The 21,273-nt window shown below is 41.5% G+C and overlaps 1 protein-coding gene across 3 annotated transcripts in view; it reads right to left on the bottom strand.

Moving 5' to 3' along the window:
- The window catches only part of Ctps2 (CTP synthase 2), a 124,689-nt gene that overhangs the window by 81,043 nt on the left and 22,373 nt on the right, over positions 1 to 21,273 (bottom strand). For all 3 annotated transcript variants that reach the window (XM_038317259.1, XM_038317258.1, XM_038317260.1), the window contains exons 8-13: positions 19,855 to 20,006; positions 10,001 to 10,133; positions 8,472 to 8,560; positions 6,110 to 6,204; positions 1,974 to 2,036; positions 1,841 to 1,884 (exon numbers count right to left, since the gene is read on the bottom strand). In XM_038317259.1, the coding sequence (XP_038173187.1) occupies positions 1,841 to 1,884; positions 1,974 to 2,036; positions 6,110 to 6,204; positions 8,472 to 8,560; positions 10,001 to 10,133; positions 19,855 to 20,006 (576 nt within the window). The remainder of the gene's footprint in view (positions 1 to 1,840; positions 1,885 to 1,973; positions 2,037 to 6,109; positions 6,205 to 8,471; positions 8,561 to 10,000; positions 10,134 to 19,854; positions 20,007 to 21,273) is intronic.

Below are 21,273 nucleotides of genomic sequence, written 5' to 3'. Positions count from 1 at the left end.
TAAGAAATAAAGTGATCCAAAATTGACTGCCATGACATGACAGTTACACAGATCTGTAAAAACGCTAAAGCACATTGAATGAGAGCTTCAAATGGCCAAAATCTGTAAGATGTTAATAGTAATAATGATTGGCAAATGGCTCAGCAGGTAAGGACACTAGTCCCAAGCTTGACAGCCTGAGTTTGATCCCTAGGATCTACACAGAAGAACCAACTCCTGCAAGTTGTTCTCTGACCTCCACACATATGTTGTGGCACGTGAATCCACACATATGTGCTCGAGAGTGTAAAAATACACACAAAATAAATAAATTCTTTAAAAACCACAGAGAGAAACAGGCATAGCAGTTACTACCTGTGACCCCAACACTTGAGAGATTAGGGTTATAGAATTGCTGTGAGTATGGGGGCCAGGCTGGGCTACACAATGAGTTCTAGGTAAGCCTAGATTATGGTGAGACCACATCTAAAACAAAAGAAGGCCTATAAGATGACTTGTGCCACACAAGCCTAACAAGCTGAGTTCATTCCCCAGAACACATAGCAGAAGAAAACTGATAACTGCAAACAGTCCATATGATACATACATACACACACACACACACACAAACACACACACACACACACACACACACAAGTAAAAGTGAAAAACCAACCAAGGAGAGTATAACCATTATATGAAGGCTGCCGATTATTAGATAAGGATGCTTGGCAGCAAGCATGTAGCTAAATATACACAGACAGGCAACTGATGACCAGGCAAGCCAAAGGCCATGGACAAGCATGAAAGAAGAATTACTAATGAGTGTGGCAAGAACTCAAAGGCACAAAAATAAAGCCTTTCTAGAACAAGTGGTTCAATTCTTCATTGGGTTTGTTAAGGCTCCAGGAGGAAGGTCATAAGAGGGACATATAAGGTATAGGGAATCTCCACGAGAAAACTGAAAAATACTACTTCAGACTGTCCACACTGCAACCCCTAAGTGTGGGAGAAATTGAAATGGCATGAAACAAATGAATAAATCAGCAAGTGATGAAATGTGAGCACTTCCGGCTTGGCAAAGGATCCTGACTTTTAAAAAAAATATATTTATAGTCAGGCATGGTGGCACCTGCTTTTAATCCCAGCACTTGAAAGACAGAGGCAGGTGGATCTCTAAATTCAAGGACAGACAAGACTACAGAATGACACCCTGTCTCAAAGAAACAACAACACAACCATTTCTTTATTATTTGTGTGCACACATACACAGATGCCAACAAGGGCAAAAAGACAGTGTCAGGTCCCTAGAACTGGAGCTATGGGTGGTCATGAGCTGCCTAATGTGGGTACTGGGAACCAAACTTGGATCCTCTGGAAAAGCTGCGAGCACTCTCAGCCAGTGAGTCATCTCTCTAGCCCCATGACTGAGTGAGTATCCTGAGGGGAAAGGAACTGGCAGGAGAGGACTAGCAGTTGCCATGTTTTAGAAGAATAGATGGCCACCAATGTGAAAATAGGCAGACTGGGGACAAGACTAGAGAAAGGACAGCTCATTTATTTATATTAGCTCTTATAAATTGGTGTCACAGTCAATTTATTCCTTTCCTAAACATTAAGCTTGAAAGCTGCTGCAAAGGCAAGTCAGGCAGAGCTGTGTTTCTTCAAGGCACAGCTGGCAAGATAGACTAGTGAGAACAAAGCAGTTGGAAGCAAAAACAATAGGAAATAATACATTCATATATAATGTTTAAAGTTCTGGCACTGTTAGGAGAAGACAGTAATTACCTGTTACGGAGCTAGGCAAGAAATGAAACAGAATGACAATGACTGGACCCAGAAAGATCTACAAGCCACTTACCAATGGAACTGGAGTGTCTGGCTCTAATTCTGTAGAATTAGCATCTAAAGACAAAGACATTTAGTGATTTACCAATATTGCTGACACGTGTTCTTGTTTTAAATAAACAGTGCTTAGTAAACCTTAGACTTACCTTCCAAATTCAGGCAGTTTCTTGCAAACTCAATCACTGCCAGTTGCATCCCAAGGCAAATTCCTATTAGGAGAAACACATGAGCATGTTTTGTATCTAGTGACATTCTGTGTTCAACTGTTTCCTGAAGTCTCTAAGAATGAAGACCTCAAGAGAGGAAGACTTCCTGCTTAGTTCCCTGTGATCCCCCCTTAGCACCCAGAATAGTTCCTGGAAGAGTAGTGAGTGATAGCAGTCAAAACTAATGGAGCAACCTACGGTCCAGAGGTGAGCAAGAAGCAACTGGACGGCAGATGAGGACCAGCTCTCAGAAGACAAATACACCATCTGTCACGGCTATTCTTGAACCAAGGCACCTATTGGGTTGCAGAGCTGTTTCAAAGACCTTGAGTCTCTCAGAGCATGTCTAACAATACCCCAGCTCAAGGGGAAGTCTCCTTGAGCTGAGATTTCATATTCCTGCCTCTCAAGATTTCACAACCAAAACATGGCCTTGGCCACATGGCAACCTGAGGTTGGCCAATCTGAGGGTGACCTCCTAATCTGAGGTGGAACTGCTAATCTCCAAGAGAAAAGGAGCAGCAGGGGCTGGCACCAGTGCTATGGCAGAGAGCAGGCTAGAAGACACAAAATGAAACTGAGCAGGTGCTCAAAAAAGGTAGAAGTGTTTTGGAGAGGTGGCTCAGAAGTTAGGAACACTCATTGCTCTTGCAGGTTCTCAGCACCAACATATGACAGCTCAAAAATGTCTGTAAGTCCAGTTCCAGAAAGAAAAGCCCTCTTCTGGTCTCCAAGGGCACTGCATGCATGTGGTACACAGACACACATATAGGCAAAATACCTAGACACATAAAATAAAAATAAATCTTAAAAAAAAGGTAAGTGACAAGCAAAGGCCTGGGTCACTGCAGGCCTGTTGCCATAGAGATGCTTTTGAACCTATCTCCACACTCACTTCAGCCCATCAACTCCTTCCTATAAACAGACAGCAAGGAGCATTCCAGATGCTGTTACAGACATTGACATGTGATCCAGGAGATGCAAGGGGAGAAGTCATCAATGCACCAACATGCCAGGGTTAAAGGGATACACAGGAAATAGTTTAGTGCTCAAAGAACTTCAGAAAGTTCCACATGGCTAGTACATAAAGAGACATGATGTTGTGAAGCAAAGATACATATCTGTAACCCTAGATCATAGGAGGTATAGGGAGGAAGATCGGGAGTTCAAAGCCAGCCTCGGCTACACAAGTTCAAGGCTCACTTGAGGATGGGGATATGAGGTAAAATAGGTTCAACATACACTATATACATGTACAAAGCTTGAAAAAATAAATTAGAACAGCAGAAATGTGAAAAGAATTTCACTGGCCACTTTATACATTGTTTATATTTATTGACAGACCAGATATAGCATGTACTGTAAAAAACAGGAGCACTTGAGGCTGGAGAGATGGCTCAGTAGAACAGAGAAACCCTGTCTCAAAAAACAGAGGGGGGGGGGACTTGTTTTCTTCCAGAAGAGCCATTTTCGATTTCCAGCACCTACATGGCAGCTAGCTAACAAACCCATGGAAATGTAGTTCTATGGAATCTGATGCCTTCTTATGACCTCAAAGACCACCAGGTACCCATGTGCTGCACAGACATAATGCAGATAAAACAAAACAGGGTACTTATTGGTCATTTTGTCTTACATGCCTTTAATTGTACAAAAATAAAAAAGAATAAAGAGCACACATGAGAGGAGAGACTTGAGAACAACTTGCGAACATTCTATACAATGAAAATCACATCAGAAGCTTAACCAAGTTTAAATGGAAACTGACTTTACAGAGAGATTTTTTAAAAATAGTCAAGGGCAAAGCTGTAGCTCAGATGATGGAGTGCTTGCCTAACCTGCTCAAAACCCCAGGTTCCATTCCACACTAAAGCATAAACTAGTGCCTATTGGGAATCCTAGCATCAGGGAAGATAGGAGAATCAAAAGTTCAAGGTCATCCTTGGCTTTACAGCAACTTTGAGGCCAGCCTGAGCTACGTAAAAACATCCTGTATCAAAACATCCTGTGATTGTTTGAATGAGAATGGCCCATAGGCTCATAAGTTTGACTAGTCGGTCTCCAGTTGGAGGATGTTTGGGGGATAACTAGGAGATCTGGCCTTGCTGGAAAAAATATTACTGCAGGCAGGCCCTGAGTTTCAAAAGACTTGTCATTTTGAGTTAGCTCTCTTTTCTTCCTGCTCACAGATCAAAATATGAGCTCTCAACTACTGCTCCAGGGCCATGCCTACCTGCCTGCTGCCCTGCTCCCTACCACGATGGTCATGTACTCCTCTCCCTCTGGAACTGTAAGCACCAAATAAACCCTTCCTTCTGTAAGTTGCTTGGCCAGGATGTTTTATCGTAACAATGGAAAAGTAACTAATACACATGCTCTCTTTGTGTGTGTACATGACATACATATACATGTGGAGTAATAATGTGTACCCAAGTACAGAGGCGAGAGAAATAAGTCAGGAATTCTGAATTCTCAATCTCTACCTCATTCCCTTGATACAGGGTCTCTCGGTGACGCTGGAGCTTGCCGATTCATCTAGGCTAGCTTGCCACAGCAACCCTCCTTTCTCCCTACCCCCACACACAGTGTTAAGGTTTTACGCGTGTACAGTCATACCAAGCTTTTAATGTGAGTGTTGGGGATCAAATCAGGATGTCTGTTGCCCACTGAGCCGTCTCCCCAGCCTTAACACCCCATCTTAAAAAGCAAAAAATAACAGCGGTCCAAATGAGCTTAGGTCAGAATAAAGCAAAGGAAGTATCCTGGGTTTTTATTGGGAAAGAGGTCCCAAAATTCTGGAGTATCCAGAAAAAGAACAGGTAGTAGAAAAAACTAACGTCTAACATTCTGCTGATAGTAAAAGACAGCAAACCTTCCTTTCAGCTCATAAAGCCACCAGAATACCTAAAACACAGTGGGCAGCTCGGCCTCCATGCCCCTCCTATCTGAATCTCCAGCAGCAGAGCTGCCTTTAGCACAACCAGCTCCCATGTCATCTGGTTTTACAAATTAAACAAGAGCATTCAAAAGACCTGCCTCTGAAGGCATAGTGATATATGCCCAGTATTTGGGATGCCGAGACAGGAGGATAGCTTGAGCCAAGAGATTCAAGATCAGCCTAGACAAACACAGTAAGACAGTAAGACCTCACCTCTTTTAAGAAAGAAAGAAAAAAGACCTGGTATAAGCAACTTTGAACAGAGCTACTCCCGTGGCACTGACTGATCTTTCTGTATTCTCTTCTCTAAAATGAATGGAAGTTTCAACTTGGAGCTGTGGCTGTAGCACAGTAGAAGAGTTCTTATTTAGCACACACGAGGTCCTGGGTTTGAGCCCCAGTACCTCACATACACACGCAAAGTTTCAACTCTTTTTTGCTTTTGTTGTGTGTTCACTCGTTTGTTTCTTTTTTCAGGACAAGGTTTCTCTGTAGCTCTGGCTGCCCTGGAACTCACTCTGTAGACCAGGCTGGCCTCAATCAAACTCACAGAGATCCGCCTGCCTCTGTCTCCTGAGTACTGGGATTAAAGGTGTGTGCCCCACACCTGGCTTAAGCACTTTTCCAAACAGGTTACTACAGAGTTCTGGGGAACAGCTTTTTGCTGGAAGTGCTAAGAGGACTGGTAAGAAGAATACAGGGACAAACTTTTTCTAGCTTCTTGCTATTCAGAAATGTCTCCTATAAACTCTAAGTAATAATTCTAGGCTTTACAAGTCATTGAATGTTCAACTATGCAGCCATGAGCAACATGCAAAACAAACTGGGTGGTTGTGTTACAATAAAACTTGGTTTACAAAAGCAAGCTAGGAGCCACATTCAGTTTGATAAGCCCTGTAGCAAATGATTTGGTGCCTGACTTTCAAAAGTAAGTTCACACCTTCACAAGAACAAACCTTATTACATGTTACCCCAACTAATGTATGACACCTACCTTATGTCAAAAACCTGAATAAGGGCTGGCAATATACCTCAATGGCAGAGTTGCCTTGCATGTATCCTTAAAGCCCTAGGTTCAATTCCTAGCACTGAAAAAAAATATGTAAAACTCATAGGCTCAATAAACAAAAAGTTTTACCCAGAAATGGAATCTTCTTTGTCCTTGCCCAAGAAATTGCCTGGAGTTTTCCCACCGTTCCTCGGAGTCCAAAGCCTCCAGGTACAAGAATGCCACTGAAATTAACACAAGATGAAAATAAAGTTGACCAGTCACCATTTTAACAATACTTTTAATTAATTAATTACTCTGTGTGAGTGAGTATGTCTGTGGGTCCATGTGGCAAGTACATGCCACAATGAGAGTATGCGAAGGTCAGAGGACATCTTGTAACAGTTGGCTCTCACCTTCTGTTATGTGGGTGCCAAGTATCAAACTCAAGTTGCCAGGCTTGGCAACAACAACTTTTACCTACTAAGCCATCTCACCAACCCACATTACTTTTATTTTTAAAACTTGTGTTTTCATCAGTTATGTTCAATGTTCCCAAACTCAATGCTTGGCATAATCACTAGTGAATGTCTAAGGTCTATTTTCAGAATAGGTTACATAATTAAACATCTTTGAAGTTCAACCTTATGGGACATATGGAGACAGTTTCTTGCAACTGACTTTAATATATTTTCTGATAGGTATTGGTGGCTTCTGACTACAGTAACTGAGAAATTCTACTCAATAAAAAATGCGGACAGCCAGTCATGGTAGTACATGCCTATTAACCCAACACTCAAAAGGCAGAAACAGGAGGATTGCTACAAGTTCCAGGCTAGCTGACTATGGCTAAACAGCAAGAGTCTACACCAATAAACCAAAAACAAAAACAAAGACTGCAATGAGAACTGTGTGTGTTGAAATAAACTTATAATCCCAGCACTCCAGAGGCTGAGGCAGGAGGATTCCGAGTTCTAGGCCAGTCTGAACTATATAATGAGATCTGTCTCCAAAGGCAAAAACAAATAAATAAAAGAATATAAAATAAAAGAATTAGTCAGACAATGGTGGCATGCGCCTTTAATCCAAGCACTCAGGAGGCAGAGGCAAACAGATCTCTGTGAGTTCAAGGCCAGCCTAGTCTACAGAGTGAGTTCCAGAACAGCCTGGGCAACAGACAGAGAAACCCTGTCTCAAAAACAAAACAAAACAAACAAAAAAGAATTTCTGAGGGCTGGCAGAAAGGGAGGAAAGAAAGAGAAACATAAAATGAATGAAAATAAAAATGGATTAAAGTCCCTTTGTTGTTAAATTTTTGAGACAGGGACTCACGGAATGCAGACCAGCCCCAAACTCACTCTATAGACAAGACTAGACTTGAAATATGAATCCTCCCACCTCACTCTCCCAAGCATTGGGATTACAGGTATGTAGCATCACACCTAGCTGGGTTCTAAGTACTATATAAAAAAGTGCAGCGTCGTACATCATCAGAAGGAGTTAAGCTGATCAAAGCAGCCTATGAGTTCAATGGCCAATTAAATAACAGTAAATGAAAACGCCCTGGCTAGAGCAAACACTTAAACTGAAAAACAACAGTTTGAGCTATGTAGCTTTGAGATCAGTCTGGTCTACAGAGAAAGTTCCAGGATAGCCAGAGGTACATAGAAAAAGCCTATCTCAAATAACAAAAAAAAAATAGTTCAAGGGAAAAATCAGGAAGATCATGGTAACCTCAAGATACAATGCTGCCCCAGGGTTCTCTCAATTGCTTACAGAAAGGAGAAGAACCAGACCGTGTGAAGGGTTGGGGATACAGCTCAGTTGTTAGAGTACTTGTCTAGGCTGGGTGATGGTGGTGCATGCCTTTAATCCCAGCACTTGGGAGGCAGAGGTAGGTGGATCTCCGTGAGTTCAAGGCCAGCTTGGTCTACTAGAGCTAGTTCCAGGACAGGCTCCAAAGCTACAGAGAAACCTTGTCTGGAAAAACCTTGTCTCAAGAAACCTTGTCTAACACATAGTCCTAGGATTCCATTTCCCAGCACTCCATAAACAAGGCCTGATAGTGCATGTCTATAAACCCCGAACATAGGAGGTGGAGACCAGAGGATCAGGAGTTCAAGGTCACCCTAAGAGATACAGTTTCCAGGCCAGCCTGGGCTACACAGGCCTTCTTTCAGCAATTAACTAATTAATTAAAATAAAACTAAATTAGTAAACACATGGAAAAGAAAATCAGAGAAAGGTCCTGCTTATACTTAATTTTCTATATGCAGTAGGCATCACTGTAGCTTTCGGTAAGTCAGCGCTCTTCCCCTCTAATAGTCTCCCCACCCTCTCCACTGCCCGTGTCACCTGAATGCAATGTTGCATGAAAGCTGCACAACCACCTGCAAAGACCACCTAACTACTACTCCAAATGCACAAAACTTAGCAACTGTGGCAAGTGAAGTAATTACAGAGAAACCACAATGACATTGTCCTCCTCGTGTGGACAGTTCCTGGTACTCACTCGGCTAAGCACAGCTTCTGCCAAGCTTCATGGAATTTCATAGGGTCCTCAGCTTTCATGACTGGCTCCAGATCAATAGAGTCGATGTACTAAAAAGCAAAACAATAACATCAAAAATCCAACAGGTTGAAGGAACATTTCAAATACTACAGCTATCTAACAGTTCGTCAATAACTGAGAGCTAGTCTAGCTCAGTAGTAGCTCATGAGGCCTCACTCTTCCCAGAAGATCTTATAAAGTACAAGTGAATTCAGGGTCAGTTTGGCCAAATTAGCAAAGCTCTTTCTCAAAATATAAAATTAAGAAGGTTAGGAATATAGCTTAGTGATACAGAATTTGCCTCATATGCTCAAAGTCCTAGGTTCAAGCCTAGTACCATGAGGTGTAAGGAGAGGAGAGGGAGATGGAAAGAGAGAGACAGGAGAGGGAGAGGAAGAAGGAAAGAAAATGGCCTGAGCTTCCCAGTAAAGAGTACTTTACACATGTTATCACAGGTCATCACTGGGGACTTCCAGCCAAAGCTATGCAACTCCATGTTGGAAAGGCCTCTGGTAAGCTTGCACTCGCCTTTCCCCAGACTCTACCCCATAGGACTCGTCCACTTGCCGATGTTCCTTTGTATTCTCTGGCTATCATAAATCTTAGACATGGCTGTATGTTGAGTCCTGTCAGTCTTCCAATTCAACTTTCCACACAGCAGTTGGACTTAGAAGCACTTCATCACAATCTGCCTCTTTGGGAATTTATAAATTGTGTTTGTTTGGCCGTGCTATGGAAGGACCTAAGGACTTGATCATACTAAGTAACCACTTCAGCACTGAGCAACATCCCCAACTGTGATGATTTGAAGAAGAATGGCCTCCCATAGGCACATATGTTTGAATGGTTAGTCCCTAGTTAATGGAACTGTTTGAGAAGGATTAGGAAGTGTGGTCTTATTGGAGGAGGTGTGTCACGGGGGGGGGGGTCTTTGAGATTTCAGAAGTCCTTGCCAGGACCAGTGTTCCTCTCTCTGCCTGTAACTTGTGGATAACGTGTGAGCTCGCAGCTACTTCTCCAGCACCAAGACTGCCTGCCTACTGTCATACTTCTGCCATGATAATGGTCTAACCCTCTGAACCTATAAGCAAGCTGCCAATTAAAAAAAAAAAGAGTTGTGTTTCTTCACAGCAACAGAACAGTAAATTATGTTTATTTGTTTTGCAGTGCTGGGGATGGAACCCAGGGCCTTGATCATGCTAAATAAACTCTCCAGCACTCTTTAGAATACAAAATATTAGAGCAATGGAACTATCTAGAAAAGGCCTGGAGAAATGGTTCAGCAGTTAAGAACACCCACTACTGTGTTCCCAGCACTCATATCAAGTGGCATAGAACCTCCTGCATCTCCAGCTTCAGGGAGATCCAATGCCTCTGGCCTCCCTCATACACTTGCACTCACATATACACACGCACACACAGACATAGGTACACATACAAATAACTAAAAATCAATAAAGAACTAGCTAGAACAGCAGGCTGGAACTCACCATCAGATTCAACTTGTAATTGATGGCCAAGGCTGAGTGTTCCAATGCTTTGAACACAGAGGCATAGCAGTCCCTGAGTTTGGTGTATTTACCAACCAGGGCGATGGAGCATATTTTCTGCAGTCTTTCATACCTGAGAAGGGAATCAAGTTCAAAGCCCGTATGTACACTATAAAACATCACAAGCAACAATGCAGCCACTGCTCTCATTCCAAGTACTTTTCAGAAACTTAGAAAGAGACAAGACACTCAGTGTACTTGACACAAATCTCTCCTCCAACATGCCAAACTCTGGTCATCAAACTGATTTCAAAAGCATAAGAAGAACTGGGGCAAGACTGGGAGCAGCCTCCCCACACACCCAACCACCCCCCCACCCCGCCATAGCATTTGCAACCAGCAGAGCCTTGGCCCTGCCCCCACCTGGAGAGGTAAGTGTCTGGGTCCCCAGCTGGAGGGCCCTACTCTCTAGGCTCTAGCTCTTAGAGGAACATCCCATGCCCCACCCCCACCCAGAAAAGCCCCAGAGACCTGGGAGCAGCCTCCCCCCACCCCCAAACAGCCCCCATGGCATTTGAAACCACCAGAGCCTTGACCCTGACTACACTGGAGAGGTGAAGGTCTGGGTTCCAGACTGGAGGGCATTAATGCCTAGGCCCTAGAACCTGCAGGCACATCCCATGCCTTACCCCCACTCAGCGAAGCCCCCAAAAACCAGGAGCAGCCTCCCACACCCAGAACCGTCCCCCACAGCATCTGTGACCACCAGAACCTTGACCCCGAAGACACCTGGAGAAGGTGAGTGTCTGGGTCCTCGGCTGGAGAACCCTACTCTTCAAGCCACAGCCCTACCCCAACCCACCCTGGCACATTCCATGCCCTACCCACACCCAGCAAAGACTCAGGAGCAGTCTTCCCACACCTTGGATCATCCTCCAAGGCATCAGCAAACACCAGAGCCTTGGCCCCGCCTACACCTGGAAGAGCCTCAGAGCCATAACAGTGTCCATCAGAGGTCTGGAACTGCCTACACCTGGAAGAAGAGGAACCTAAGCTACAGGCCCCGACTGCACCAACTGGAGGAAGAGGGCCACCCTGAAGCAGAGACCCCACCTATAACCACTGGAGAGAAAGGAATGGGCAGATGGTACTGTAAGAACACATTCAAAAACATAAAGAGCAAAATGGTACCACCAAAAACTAGTGGTTCAACATCATCAAGACCTGAATATCTCAATGCAGACAAAGCAGAAGAAAACCACCTTAAAAATAATTGTATGGGGGCTGGAGAGGTGGCTCAGAGGTTAAGAGCGTTGCCTGCTCTTCCAAAGGTCCTGAGTTCAATTCCCAGCAACCACATGGTGGCTCACAACCATCTGTAATGGGGTCTGGTGCCCTCTTCTGGCCTGCAGGCGTACACACAGACAGAATATTGTATACATAATAAATAAATAAATATTTTAAAAAAATAATTTTATGAAGATGATAGAGTCCCCTAAAGAAGAAATGAAAATTTTCCTTTAAAAGTGGAGGGAAAGACAAACAAAAAATTGTAAGCAATCAACAAATCCCTTAAAGGAAGCAAAGGAAGCCAAGAAAAAAAAAAACAACCAAATGGGAAGGAAATGGCTCAAGACATGAAAACTGAAATAAAGACAATAAAGAAAACACAAACCAAGAGAATTCTGGGAATGGAAAATATGGGCAAACAATCAGGAACTACAGATGCAAGCATATCCAACAAACTATGAGAGACAGAAGAGAGGTGTTGAAGATACGATAGAGGAAACAGATTCATCAGTCAAAGAAAATGTTAAATCCAACAAACTCTTAACACAAAATATCCAGGAAATCTGGGGCACCATAAAAAGACCAAATCTAAGAATAATAGGGATAGAAGAAGGCAAAATCCAGATACAGGCACAGAAAATATATTGAACAAAATCACAGAAGAAAACTTTCCCATCCTATAGAAGGGCATACCTATGAAAGTACAAGAAGCTTGCAGAACATCATATAGACTGGACCAAAAAAAAAGTCTCCTTGCCACATAATAATCAAAACACTAAACATACAGAAGAAATAAAAAATATTAAGAGCTGCAAGGGAAAAAACCAAGTAACATATAAAGGCATACATATCAGAATTACACCTGACTTCTCAACGGAAACTCTGAAAGCCAGAAGGTCCTGGACAGATGTGCTGCAGACACTAAGAGAGCACAGATGCAAACCCAGACTACTATACCCAGCAAAGCTTTCAATCACCATAGATGTAGAAAACAAGATGTTCCATGGCAAAACCATATTCAAACAATACCTATCTACAAACCCAGCCCTACAAAAAGTACTAAAAGGAAAACTCCAACCCAAGGAAGTTAGCTACACCCACAAAAACACAGGCAATAGATAACCACACAATAGCAAACCCCAAAGAAGGGAAACATACATACAATACCAACAACAACAAAACCAAAAATAACAGAAATTAACAATCATTGGTCATTAATATCTCTTCATATCAACGGTCTCAGTTTAATCTATAAAAAGACACAGGATAACAGAATGGATACAAAAACAGGATCCATCCTTCTACTGCTTACAAGAAACACACCTCAACTTCAAAAACAGACATTATCTCAGAGTAAAGGGTTGGGAAAATATTTTCCATAAATGGACCTAAGAAACAAGCTGTTGTAGCTATCCTAATATCTAACAAAATAGACTTCAAACTAAAATCAATCAAAAGAGATAAAGAAGAACATCATATTCATCACAGGAAAAATCTATTAAGATGAAGTCTTAATTTTAAACATCTATGACCCCAAAACAAGGGCTCCAACATTTGTAAAAGAAACATTACTAAAGCTTAAATCACAAATCAACCCCCACACACTAATAGTGGGAGACTTCAACACCCCCCACTCTCCCCAATGAACAGGATTGTCAGACAGAAACATAACAGAGAAATAAAAGAACTGACAGAAGTTATGACTCAAAGGGTTTAACAGGCATCTATAGAACATTCCCCTGAAACACAACAAAATATACCTTCTTCTCAGAACCTCATGGAACCATCTCTAGAATTGGTCATATACTTGGTCACAAAGCAAACCTCAACAGATACAGAAAAATTGGAGTAACCCCTGTATCTTATAAGATCACCATGGCTCAAAGTTAGAATTCAACAACACTAATTGCAGAAATCCCACAAAATGATGGATATTGAACAACACTCAGTTGAATCACCCCTGGGTCAAGAAAGAAATAGCAAGAAATTAAAGACTTCCTAGAATTCAATAAAAATGGATGCACAACATACCCAAATTTGTGGACACTTTGAAAGCAGAGCTAAGAGGAAAGTTCATAGCACTAAGTGCCTATATCATCAAAAACCTGTACTAACCAGAATTGGAAAATTCAAAGGAAATGAACAATTTTCTGGATAGGTACCACATACCAAAATTAAATCAAGAGCAGATAAACAATTGAAATAGATCTATAAACCCAAAGAAATAAAAGCAGTTATCAAAAGTCTCCCAACCAAAAAAAAAAAACCCAGAGCCAGATGATTTCAGTGCAGAATTCCACCAGAATTTCAAAGATGAGCCTATACCAATACTCCTCAAATTGTTCCACACGATAGAAACAGAAGGGACACTGCCAAACTCTTTTTACAAGGTGACAGTTACCCTGGCACCCAAACCACACAAATATGCAACTAAGAATATCCCTCATTAATATTGATGCAAAAATATACAATAAAATACTGGCAAACCAAATCCAAAAACATATCAGAAAAAATCATCCACCATGATCAATATGATCTTCATCCCAAAATGCAGGTATGGTTCAACATATGAAAATCTGTCAATGTTATCCACCATATAAACAAACTAAAAGAAAAAAAATCACACGATCATCTCATTAGATGCAAAAAAAAGTCTTTGACAAAATCCAGCACCCCTTCATAAAGGTCTTGGAGAGATCAGGGATACAAGGAATATATCTAAACATAATAAAGGCAATATACAGCAAGCCGACAGCCAACATCAAACTAAATGGAGAGAAATTCAAAGTGATTCCACTACAATCAGGAACAAGACAAGGTTGTATACTCTCTCCATATATATTTAATATAGTACTCAAAACTCTAGCTAGAGCAATAAGACAACAAAAGGAGATCAAGGGGATACAAATTGGAAAGGAAGAAGTCAAACCTTCACTATTTGCAGATGACATGATAGTTTACATAAGTGACCAGAAAAATTCTACCAAGGAACTCCTTCAGCTGATAAACACCTTCAATAATGTGGTAGGATACAAGATTAACTCAAAAAAAATCAGTAGTCCTCCTATATACAGATGATAACTGGGCTGAGAAAGGAACCAGAGAACCATCACCCTTCACAATAGCCACAAGCTACATAAAATATCTTGGGGATAACTCTAACCAAACAAGTGAAAGACCTGTATGACAAGAACTTTAAGTCTTTAAAGAAAAAAACTAAAGGAGATATCAGAAAATGGAAAGATCTCCCATGCTCTTGTATATGTAGGATCAACATAAGAAAAATGACAATCTCACCAAAAGCAATCTACAGATTCAATGCAATCCCTATCAAAATCCCAGCACAATTCTTCACAGACCTTGAAAAAAATTCAACTTCATATGGAAAAACAAAAAACCCAGGATAGCCAAAACAATCCTGTACAAGAAAGGAACTTTGGAGGCATCACCATCCCTGACTTCAAGCTCTACTATAGAGCTACAGTAATGAAAACAGTTTGGTATTGTCACAAAAGTAGACACATGGATCAATAGAATTGAATTGAAGACTCTAATATTAATCCACACAACTATGAACACCTGATTTTTAGACAAAGATGCTAAGACTATACAATAGAAAAAAGAAAAGCATCTTCAACAAATGGTGCTGGCATAACTGGATGTCAACGTGTAGAAGAATGCAAAAGCATCCGTATCTAGCCCCATGCACAAAACTCAAGTCAAAATGGATCAAAGACCTCAACACAAATCCAGTCACACTGAACCTCATAGAAGAGAAAGTGGAAAGTAGCCATGAATGCATTAGCACAGAAGGCCACTTCCTGAATATAACCCAAGTAGCACAGACACTGAGAGAAACAATTAGTAAATGGGACCTCCTGAAACAGAGAAGCTTCTGTAAGGCAAAGAACACAGTCAACAAGACAAAACGGCAGCCTATAGAATGGAAAAAAATCATCAACCACACATTTGACAGAGGGCTGATCTCCAAAATACACAAAGAACTCAAGAAACTAGATATCAAAATATCAAATAATCCAATTAAAAATGGAGTAGAGATCTAAACAGAGAATTCTCAAGAACTGGAATCTCAAATGGCCGAAAGGCACTTAAGGAAATACTCAACATCCTTAGTCATCAGAGAAATGCAAATCAAAACAACTCTACCATCTTACACCTGTCAGAATGGCTAAGTTAAAAAACACTAATGAAAGCTTATGCTGGAGAGGATGTGGAGTAAGGGGGAACACTCCTCATTGCTGTTGGGAGTGCAAACTTGTACAGCCACTTTGGAAATCAGTGTAGCGATTTCTCAGAAAATTAGAAAACAATCTACCTCAAGACCCAGCAATACTGCTGTTGGGTATATACCCAAAAGATGCTCAATCATACCACAAGGACATGTCTCAACTATGTTCACAGCAGCATTATTCATAATAGCCATAACCTGGAAACAACCTAGATGCTCCTCAACCAAAGAACAGATAAGGAAAATGTGATACATTTACACAATGGAGTACCACTCAGCAGTGAAGAATAATGACATCTTGAAATTTGCAGGTAAATGAATAGATCTAGAAAAAAACACATTGAGAGAGGTAACCCAGACCCAGAAAGACAAATATGTGGTCACTCATAAGTGGCCTTTAGACAAAAAGAAAAAAAAAAACAGCCTACAGGCCACAACCCCAGAGAAACTAGAACAGCAAATAGGACCCTAAGAAGAACATACATGGAACTACATAGGAAGATGAAAAATACAAGATCTCCTGAGTAAATTCGGAGTGTGGGGGTCATGGGAGAGGGTAGAAGAGGAGAGGGGAGAAAGAGAAGGGAGTGGAGAAAAATGTATAGCGCAATAAAAACAATAAAAAAGGAAAAAAATCAGGAGAACTCATGTAAATGTAGGATGGGTATAGTGGCCCAGCTGTAATCCTAGGGCAAGGATGGTAGAAATGGGTTCCCCAGTACAAACTGGCTAGCCAGATTAGCTGAAACAGCAAGCTCCAGAATCAGCAAGAGACCTGTCTCAATATATAAAGTGAAGATATTGAGGAAAATATCATTTGTCAACCTTGGACCTCCACATGCATATAAATAAATATGTGTGCACCTTACACACACATACACGTGTGCAAAACTGCATAGATAGATGCAAAACAAAAGCAGGCTGGGGGCCAGGATGTGGCTCATTTGGTAGAGTGCTTGCCTAGCATCTTAGAAGTCTTTGGCTATACGATCCTCAGCACCATGTAGAAATGGGCATGATGATAATACAGCTGTTATCAATCCCAGCACTCCAGAAGTGAATACATAAGGATCAGAAGTTCGAGATCATCCTCAGCCTCACAGTGAGTTCAAGGACAGCCTGGGATACATGAGATCATACCTCGAAAATAAAAAATAAGCTAGATGTGCTAGCACCCAGGAGGCAAAGGCAGACAGAGAGCACTACAAGTTTGAGGCATCTCTGGTCTGCATCTTGACTTCCAAACTAGTCAGATATACACAGTGACACACTTCCAGAAAAACATACAGATAAAATAAATTAAAAACACAAAAACGAAAACTAAGCTGGGTTGAGGAAAAAACTAAGAGACTAAAAGTAACAGGAAAGGTAAGACTTCCCAGGAAGATTAATAAATAAACTGAGAGTAAGTTGTCATGATGTGGGAGTCCCCTCTGTGTGCTGTAATTACCATTAATGAACAAAGAAACTACTTTGGACCTATAGCAAGGCAGAACTTAGGTAGGCAGGGAAAGCTAGGCTAAATGCTGGAGTAGTCAGAGAGATGCCATGGAACCGCAGCCAGAGTCAGACAGACATGCTGAAACTTTGCCAGTAAGCCACTGCAATGTGGTGATACACAGATTAATAAAAATGGGTTGAATTAATATGTAAGAGTTAGCCAATAAGAAGCTAGAGCTAACGGCCCAAGCAGTGTTTTATATAATACAGTTTCTGTGTGATTATTTTGGGTCTAAGCTAGCTGGGTGGCTGGGAACCAAACAAGCAGTCTCTCCTACAACATTATCAACCTTTAACACTGCTTAGTTTTATCTTGCTCTGTAGAATTCACAGCTGTGTATGGCCAGAAGTGGTAAAGCAGTTGCCTAGCATGCATTAGGCCCTGGGTTCATTTTCCAGTATTACAAAATGATGATGTTGATAATGATTATAATGATGATGATGAATTCCTGATAACAGAAAGCAAGTTAATCTCAAACCAAATATCAGAGATGCCACCAGAAGTAGATATTTTGTCCTAAGGTGTGGTCTACCTATTTAGCAGCTGCCAGTGTGCAAAAGAGTTGGCTGGGTCTCACTTTTTCTCCGCACAAAGCTGAAGGACATGGCTCTGACCCAAAAGAAGGCACACCAAAGACAATTACAGGCTCCTCCTTCTATTCACTCATGTCCAAACTTCCTTGACAGAAATCACATGGTGATAGATGGGACAGGTGAGCGCACGAGCCAAACACTCCAGGGTGTGGCCTGCTGTGCTGTCTGGCTGATGTACTAAGTCTATCCCTTATATTCACTCTCCCTTCCCAGATCAACCAAAGGTCCCCCTCACATGATTAACACAGCTGTCACAGATGTGTGCGGCGGGCTTCTGCTATTACTGTGAACTTCTGGGAAATGGGAAGCAGAGTCTACTTTACAGGCCCACCCATCATGGGCAGGTCCCAAAGTGGGAAAGGGTATCTCATTTCAGCCTGGATCCCAGGAAAGGACCATATCCACTTTAACCAGGACTGCTGGTGTCTGAGTGGCAGTGAACTTCCATCATCAGAGCAGCTGCTCTGTCCTCTCATTGACTCCTTACATGTTCTACAGACCACAGCGGGGTTGGCCATTATACACTGCAGTTACCAATAAACCAACAATCCAAAATGATATAGGTAGTGCGATCTCCGTTTACTTTGAAGACTGGTGAACTGAATGGGTCCCCACTAGGCTGGAGATGTAGCTCACACATGAAGGCTTGTATGCTTGAAGCCCTGGGTTCAATCTTAGAGGGAGGAAAAAAACTCTCTGGTCATGAAGGCACACGCCCTTAAATCCCTAAGAACCTTATAAACTGAGTGTAGAGGCACACACTTTTAATCCCAGCACTCAGAAGACAGTGGCAGGCAGACCTACGAATTTGAGTCTACCCTGGTCTGTAGAACGAGTTCCAGGACAGACAGAGCTACAAAGAGGAACACTGTCTTGGGGAAAAACAATAAAAAAAACTTATAAAAATGGTCTTGTCTTTGCTGATACAATTAAGGATCTGGAGGAAGGAAAGAGTATTGACTCCTGTAAAGTTGTCTTTTAACTGGTGTGTAAGTGTGCATGTGCACAAAATAAATGAATGTGATTTTAAAATAAGTATTTTTTAAAATATGTAAGTACTGGATGGGTGCTGTGAATGGTGGTGGATACCTATATACAGCCTCAGCAATCTGGAGGTGCAGTAGAAGTTCAAGACCAGTACGGGCTGTGGGAGACTATCCCAAAACCAACCAAACAAATCACTTCCAGATGGAATGCTAAATGTAGAGTCAAGCTTCCCATTTAAAGGATCTTCTTTAGGAAATGTTAGCCAAATCTTAAATAAAACAAAAACTCTGCAACACTTGCAACCATAAATTAGGCTAGGGATATGGCTCAGCAAAGAGCACTTGCCTAACATGCACAAGTTCTGGCCCCAGGACTGAAAAAAAGAAAAAGGTGGAGTAAATAAAAAGTAAATTAACATATTAATCAAACATCCAGAATTAAAAATATTCCTTTGAGCCAGACAGTGGTGACACACACCTTTAATCCCAGCACTTAGGAGGCAGAGAGAGGCAGATCTCTGTGAGTTCAAGGCCAGCCTAGTCTGTGTATATATATATATATATATATATATATATATATATATATATATATATATATATATATTCATTCCTTTGGGAATCCAAATCCCTTTAAATCATTTGGGTTTAAGTACAGCAAAGACAATGGCTCCAAAAATCTTCAAAGAACACAGAGAAATACTCTAACAACAAATTTAGATATATCTACACCAGAACATAAACATACAAAAATGTAAATAGGACAGACTGGCCCTTTAAAGTAGGTTTTACTTCCACCTACAAGCACAAGAATTACTAAAAATTGCATAAGGAGGTCAAGGTGATAGCTCAGTTAGTAGAGAACCTGCCACAAAAGCATGAGAACTCAGTCCAAACCCACATAAAGTCAGAGGCTGTAGTATGTTTATCTGTAATCCTGCAGTCCTAATTTCCTATGTATTTATAAAGACTGAAAAAGTCTGGAAAGAATTGGGAGAAGTTTTCTTACAAGTTCTATCTATGTTAAAGCCGGGCGGTGGTGGCGCACGCCTTTAATCCCAGCACTCGGGAGGCAGAGGCAGGCGGATCTCTGTGAGTTCGAGGCCAGCCTGGTCTACAAGAGCTAGTTCCAGGACAGACTCCAAAGCTACAGAGAAACCCTGTCTCGAAAAACAAAAAAAAAAAAAAAAGTTCTATCTATGTTAAAAAATTATACATAAATAATTCATCTCACATACCTGTCAGTCATGGCTTTCCACTTGTAAAGCAAATTACTTGAACAGTCACTGATGGGCAGGTCCAATCTCTCTTTAAAATATTTAACCACGCCTTGCTCCTCCAAAAGAAGAGGCACTCGGTAGATGGAAGAAGCATCATGGATACAGAGGACCTGATCAATGACAATAAAACATCTTTCTTAACACACCGCTGGAATAAGAAAAAACTCAAGAAACGGTTTATAGTGAAATAAGAAAATCAAGAGAGCTACCGTGTTGGAGAACAGGCCTAATTCCAGCATCCCAGGAAGTGAGGCAAGAGGACCATAATAAATTCAAGATCAGCCTCAGCTATACAGCAAAATACAACTTCAGAAAGGAAGAAAGGGAAGGAGAGCAAAAGGGAGGGAGGGAGCAGTGATGTTTAGTTTTAACTGTCAACTTGATACAATCTACATTCACCTGGGGAGAAGAGTTTCAAATGGTAATTGCCTAAACCAAACTGGCCTTTGAGCACATCTGTCAGGGTTTCCTTTTTTTTTTAAGCAAAGGTCTCACTATGCAGCCCTGGCTAGCTTTAAAATCACTATGTAGACCAGGGCTGATCCCAAATTCACAGAGACCCACCTGCCTCTGGCTACTGAGTGATGAGATTAAAGACATATGCCACCACATTTGGCTTGGAATTTCTTAATTTCCTTAACTGCCATAAAAAGATCCAGCCTAAAACTGGGTGGCACTATTCTCTGGATTTTGGCCCTAGACCATATAAAAGAAGAGAAACTGAGTAAGCAGTAGGCATGTATATGTATTACCTCATTTCTCTGTGTTCTTGCGTGTGAATGTGATATGACTAGCTGCTTCAAATTCCTTCAGCCTTAACCTCCCAAAAGACTATAATGTAACCAAGAACCATAAGTTAAAAAAAAACTCTTTCCCCCTAAGCTGGGTATTTTATCACAGGAACAGAAGGGAAAGCAAGACAGCTAGATATATAGCTCATTTGGCAGACTACCTGCTTAGCGTACGTGAGGATCTTGGGTTTGACTACCAGCAGCACCACATAAAACCAAGCATGGTGGCACACACCCGTGATCAGAACACTTGAGAAGTAAGGGCAGGAAGAACAGAAGTTCAAGATCATACTCAGCTACACAGAAAGTTCAAAGTTAGCCTAGACTACATCAAAAAGAACAATCAAAAAAGAAAGAACTGAGAGCTGGTGAGATGACCCAGCAGGGCACCAAATCTGATAACCTGCGTTCCAGTCCCAGAATGGACATGGTAGAAGGAGAGCTGGTTCCCCAGGATTGCCTTCTGACCGCCACACTCATGAATAAACATGCACATGCAATAAATAAATGTTACAAGGTTTTTCTTTTTTAAAAAAAGAAGAAAAGAAAAGAAAGGGGTTGGGAGTTTAGCTCAGTGGTAGAGCAA

This window comes from Arvicola amphibius, chromosome X, assembly GCF_903992535.2.
Source record: "Arvicola amphibius chromosome X, mArvAmp1.2, whole genome shotgun sequence".
Lineage (NCBI taxonomy): Eukaryota > Metazoa > Chordata > Mammalia > Rodentia > Cricetidae > Arvicola > Arvicola amphibius.
Note: the sequence above shows the minus strand (reverse complement) of the source record. Positions and strands in the feature narration are given on the sequence as shown.